We start from the raw sequence: 6,153 nt of genomic DNA, 5'->3' as shown, positions 1-6,153 counted from the left end.
AATGAATGTAACATTGAATAGTTAAGCAGTAAAAAGTTTTGTTACATTATGCAGTTTTGTTACAATACAATAAAATTGAAAATTCATTTATTTGAAAATTTATTGTAATTAATTAATGCAAAAATGAGTAGTTGAGTGATATTTACATTCAGGTCAATTATATGTAATCCAACTAATGAATATTTAATTTTAATTATTTCCAATCAATTCTAATTTTGTTCAAGATAATTGGGTTATTATCTTTATAACACTTATAATCAAAATTGTTATTAATATTTTTATTATTGTTTATAGAAATAAAAAGAAAAAAAGTGAAATAGAAATATTTATTATATTAAAAATAACTCTATTTTTTTAATTAATTTAAATTATTTAATATGTTATTAAAATTGTTTATTAATTAATTCAAGTAATTAGCAATAATTTTCTGTTAAAAAAATTTGGATGCTGACTATAATATTCAAGTTAATATTTTTTCTTAATATCACTATAATATTAACATGATAATTATTAATTTATTTATTTTAAAATTTTGTTTTAAGAAATATTCACGGATATCATACATATTTTATTTTAAAAATACATACATTAATATTCTTTGAAAAAAAATTAGTACACGTCTGAGATGGACATAGAGTGCATAGGGTGTTTCATTTAATATGATAATAATAATGATAATGATGAGAGATTACTGTAGAAACCACATGTGTTATTATGATTCCTAATAACAATTTAGTCTACCCATTATTAAAATCATATTTATAAAAATCATTAATATTTTTATACAATATTTATATTTAAGCATTATCATTTGAGCTATGGATTGATTAATATACATGAACATGTTAAACATACAAATATCACTACAATATTAACATGAAACTAAAAATCATCATATTTAATTCTACTAATAAATATTTAAATTTATAGTTTTTTATAATAAATATTAAAACAAATAATTAATGAATTTAAACGTTAATAAATGATGCTTCCTGTTTCTCTTAAACAATATAAAATTACATATCTTAAAATAAATAAAAAATATTAATTTGAATGGCAGGACTCTACATACTAATAATTAGAAATTTTAGTATTTCAAGAAAGAAAAAGATCATTGAAAACTTTAAACTTAGGAGAAAAAATTTATGGCAGTTAATTTAAAGAATTTTGTGAAAATAAATCAGTTAAAAAAAGGATAAAATAGGATACAGATTAACAAAATCCCTTAAAATCAGAAAAGTTAATAACTTTCTTTGTTATTTCAATTTAAGCTAAAATAACACTTAGGAATAATTAGTATATATAAAAATTTAGAATTATTTTTTTTTTTCTGAAAACGACGAACAAATCTACGAAAAGTAGTTGGTGTTATCTATATTCGTGCCATTGAAAACTGTTATGGCGAACTACTTTTACTCGAAAACAGTGAGTCGAGTAGGTATCAGACAAACACTGCCTTAATTAATTGGCAGGCTGTGCTGTGTTCATTGCATTCGAACCAACTTCGGCGAATCAGAGTGAATTCGAGTGCCACGTGTATCCATCACATTAATTAACGATCACAGCCAACCACACAGTAGAAATCAAACGTCAAACATCGAGCCACGTGTCCACCGACAACAAGATCAAGATGAAACTAGCCACCCACCATGATAACACCCCATCAATCCTCATAAATTCATCTAACCATCCACGAAAAATGTCAACATCATGCTGTTTAACATACTCTTTGAAATACTACTACATTTTCTGTCATTCATTATCTTTATTAGAAATTGTATTTAATTTAATGAATTTTTCTTATTGATTTTATTGTTTTTTTTTAATTTTTTAATCAATAAATAAAATATATAAATTTCCACATTAAAAATAATATCTTTTTTTTAAAAAAAATTGTTTTTTAATTTTTTATAAAACTCTTTTCAATATATCTCCCATGTTGATTACTTTATATCAAAATATTTTTAATGACTTTACAGTAAATGATATAAATTAATATATTCGTCTCAAAATAGTTATATTTTTAGTCTTAAAAAAATTAAAATTATTTGCTGTCTCAATTTTTAATAAGATATTTGATAATAATTTGTTGAAATTAACAAAGATTATTGTCTTTAAATATTTAATAATATATTTATTGAAATTAATAAAGAGAATAAGAATATTTTAATAAAATTATTCAAGTGAAAAAACTATAGTTTAGTAAAGGTATATCCTAATAAACATTAACAATTTTAGGACTAAATGAATCATAAGATAAATTCATTTTCTCTCTCGTGTGAGGATGGAAGAAAGTGATTATCTCACATATATATATATATACGTCAATCAATTAATGAGTTGAAAAATAATAAAGTAAAAACACAAGATAATGAATCTTAATAATTTTCAGAGTAATTTTTAAAGAATAAAACAAATTATTTAATCACATTTCTTAAAAAATTTGAATGACATAAAAAAAATCTCGTATTGTATTAAGAATATAAATAATATAAATTTAATGATGATATTTTAATAATGTAAAATAATTTTAATTTTATTATTTAATCATAAATTAATATTGATATGATTTCTAAAATAATTTAAAATTCATATACCATATAAAATTATGTACACAGCTAATGCATATTAAATTTTCTAAATCATAATAGTTTTAGAAAAAGTGTATTAGATAGTACCAACACTCCAAGGTACATCCACGCATCTATATAAACACCACCCCACATCACTTGTACTCACCAGCCACAACACTTTCCACTTGTCTCCGAATTAGTTATCTTGAGAAACATTATTCCCATTGCTATATATTATGGCTAGCATGAAGGTTACATGGGTGGTTGTGATCATGTGCATGGCCGTGGTGGGTGCACCGATGATGGCGCAAGCCATGACATGCAATGATGTGACGGTGAACATGGCACAGTGCCTATCCTACCTGATGCAGGGAGGAACACCTTCAACACTTTGCTGCAGCGGAGTCAAGAACATTCTTGGCTCTGCTGTCACCACCGTTGACAAACAAACTGTGTGCAACTGTCTCAAGGCGGATGCTGCTAGGTACAACATCAATGACCAGTATGCTCAGGCACTCCCTGGTTTCTGCAAGGTCAATGTCCCTTACAAGATCAGCCGCTCCACTAACTGTGCAAGGTATATATGTCTATATCTTATTCTACATTCTCTCATACTTCGTTATTCATGTAGCATATGCAGTGCTATTTTGGCACTACAAGAGTTTAATCAATTAAAAACCATTTGACTTTTAAAATAATTATTATAAAAGTATGAAATTTTAATATGATGGCATGATTTTAAATTGCAAGTGAGGTGAGCAGAAATAAGTATAAAAAAAATGTAATTGATGCGATTGCAATTGTGATTGTGATTGTGATTGTGATAGTGGTGCAGTTGCCAAGTATGAAAATATCTTGACTTTGTGGTTACAATTGTAGTTGCTGATTGCAATTTAAAATCATGGATGATAGTGAGGACGAACCTGACACATGATTAGGTTGCATCTTGGTGATCGGTTTGTCATGGTTTTAATATGGAAACAGTCTCCGGAAAATGTGCTTTAAATACATTCTTAGTACATTTTTTGGAAAAAGGTGTTAAGAAATAGGAATGATTTCTATTTCTAAGCAATCTGGGGGAGAAATAAATTACTATTATAGAGAAGAGGAAAAAAAATATATTAGAAGAGGGAGAAGTTTTCAAAGGAAAGAAAATTGACTTATTATATTCTTACAATACTTTTCTGTCCCATATATGTAAGAGAATTATCATATACCCCTTTGGTCAATGTGATCAATCACTTCTAGTGGAGAAAATAATCATTTGTTATTGTTTGTGTTTGGCTTCGCCTATTGTAGGAGTGGTGGAATCCACACTAAAGAACTCAATGTGTGACAAAATTATTTGTTTTGATTTGAAAATGGTGGATAACATATTTAACTTGTGTGTGTGTGTGTGTGTTTTTGTAATGCCTGCAGCATCAGGTTCTGAACAAGCCATGGACAGCTTTGCTCATTTCTGCAGCGGGATACTGAGGCAGCAGTGAAACACTTACTATCAGAATAAGAGAAATCGAGTGTGACTGTAGGGCTTCACTTATGCGAGCCTTTTATTGTATTAGTTTCTATTTCTTCAGACACTTCATAGTCTTTGTTGTTGGGTGTGAGTGATCACTAGATGTATCTAAGTTGATTGTTGCATGTAACAATCACGTATTTGATATAATAACTCCATATGCTATTTTGATTATTGCATACCATATTGTTCTTAAATCGGTTTTTTATAAGCCAAAGATTCATTAAGAATGCTAGATCTTATGTACAAGCGATGCTCAAAGCTAACACAGTAGTACAAGAGTCACATTACAAAATAATTCAGTTTAAGTTATGCAGTAAAGACTAACATTACAATTTGTTTTTGCCTATAGAAACAAATGAATGTTAGCTCTTAAATACTAGGGAGGCTTTTCTGCATAACGTGTAGGAGTAAAGACTAACAGTACAATTTGTTTTAGCCTATAGAAAAAGACTAACAGTACAATGCGCAACTGAAATTTGGCCCCTACAAGTTATGCAGAACCAACACCTTCAGATAAGAAGCCATTATAGAAAGCCTCAAAAATAGCATAAATTAATTCACCTGCATGAGGAAATATGATCACGTGTATACAAGAGGAATCATAAACCATATAGCAAAGCCAAATTAAACAATGTCATTTAAGCTCAGCCAAATTAAACGGATGAGTGACCGGAGATCATCATGATCAATAAATTAAGCTCAGCCCGAAAAGTCTCTAGCAGCCATAACAAGAAAGTTATAATCACCCTACCCTTATGCCAGAGGTGAAAACTTCATCATGGACTATGAAGACGTAGCCAGATAGATACATGCGAGCGTGATATTGGATTAGAGCACCAGTTTGGAAAAATCAGATACTTTTTTAACCATTTTTTCTTTATGTAGTCTATAACAGATAAATCAATTCAAAGGAACCATGTTGGAAAATGATTTTGTTGCGCAGCAGCCATGATGACCACACAACTGTATGCCACAGGATATACCAAATCTTAGCTTTTTTCCCTCTAAGTAAACGTCCATGAAAGAAAAAGTGGCATGATTAGATATTTGAAATAGGAAGGACCACTTCAAAACCTGTCCAAGCGTACATATATACTATACCAAACCTGTAAAGATACATGACGTACAAGAAAAAAAAAAGAGGTGACTACAATCTCTTTAAAGAAGTATCATCTTAGAAGAATCTCCATGAGAAAGCTCTTATAATGACATGTTGCTGCATGACATTTAGGCCAGGTCTTCTGCAATCACGTTGCTCATGAGCTGGTGTTTCAGTTGTTACCTTAGTTTACTTAAAGGTCTTACTTAATTTATGTTTTATCTTTAAATTTGGATTTCATATACGTTTGATTTTTTTTATATAGAAATAAAGATTATATTTTACAAATATATTATTAAATTATTTATTTATGTGCTATATTTAAATTGGACTTAAAATTTTTATATTCATCTCATTAAAGATTAAAGTTAGACTTATTAGAAATAAGCTATTGATATCATGTTACATTTAATTTTTATATTGTCCATTCGTATTGATTCATGCCATTGAGTAATGTATTGATATGGTAGTTATTGGAATTTAGTGAGATCTTATGATAGGGACAAAAGTCACATTCTATTATGGGTACATGAATCAAAGTAAAAGTAAAAATAAATAGGATATAAATGTGCACCTAAATAATTATGATATAATTATTACAATATATAACTTAAATAAGAGATTATTGGATTTTTATGTTTCACTAACTAATTTGTATACTAATAATATTGTAAAAAAATAATCATATTAGTTATTTATTATTAATGAATTTTATTTTATGTGATCAAATTAAATGAGTTTATTAGACTACTAAATAAGATAACATGACTTAAATGAACATATGTTAGTTTTAAGTCATTAAAAGATGAGGTGAAACTTTTTAAGTTAATATAATATAAAAAGATCATAATCTCTAATATCATTAATACAATCACTATTGCTATCAATTCTCCCCAGTCATCACAACCATAATTATTATTATGATTATTATTATTATCGTCATGTTAAGGAAATTAAAATAA

General features: G+C 27.6%; 1 protein-coding gene across 1 annotated transcript; it reads left to right on the top strand.

The window, feature by feature from the left end:
- The first annotated feature begins 2,716 nt into the window (after positions 1-2,716).
- On the top strand, positions 2,717-4,281 carry LOC114395079 (non-specific lipid-transfer protein 1-like). The gene is made up of 2 exons (XM_028356779.1): positions 2,717-3,150; positions 3,993-4,281. The coding sequence occupies exons 1-2, from the start codon at positions 2,810-2,812 to the stop codon at positions 4,003-4,005; spliced, it is 354 nt and encodes a 117-aa protein (XP_028212580.1). The 5' UTR covers positions 2,717-2,809; the 3' UTR covers positions 4,006-4,281.
- The last annotated feature ends 1,872 nt before the right edge of the window (positions 4,282-6,153 follow it).

Source organism: Glycine soja, chromosome 18, assembly GCF_004193775.1.
Source record: "Glycine soja cultivar W05 chromosome 18, ASM419377v2, whole genome shotgun sequence".
Classification (NCBI taxonomy): Eukaryota; Viridiplantae; Streptophyta; class Magnoliopsida; order Fabales; family Fabaceae; genus Glycine; species Glycine soja.
This window is presented reverse-complemented; position numbering and strand designations above follow the sequence as displayed.

Coding starts and splice junctions, on each gene's coding strand:
- LOC114395079 (XM_028356779.1), top strand. CDS start 2,810: ATGGCTAGCATGAAGGTTACATGGGTGGTTGTGATCATGTGCATGGCC.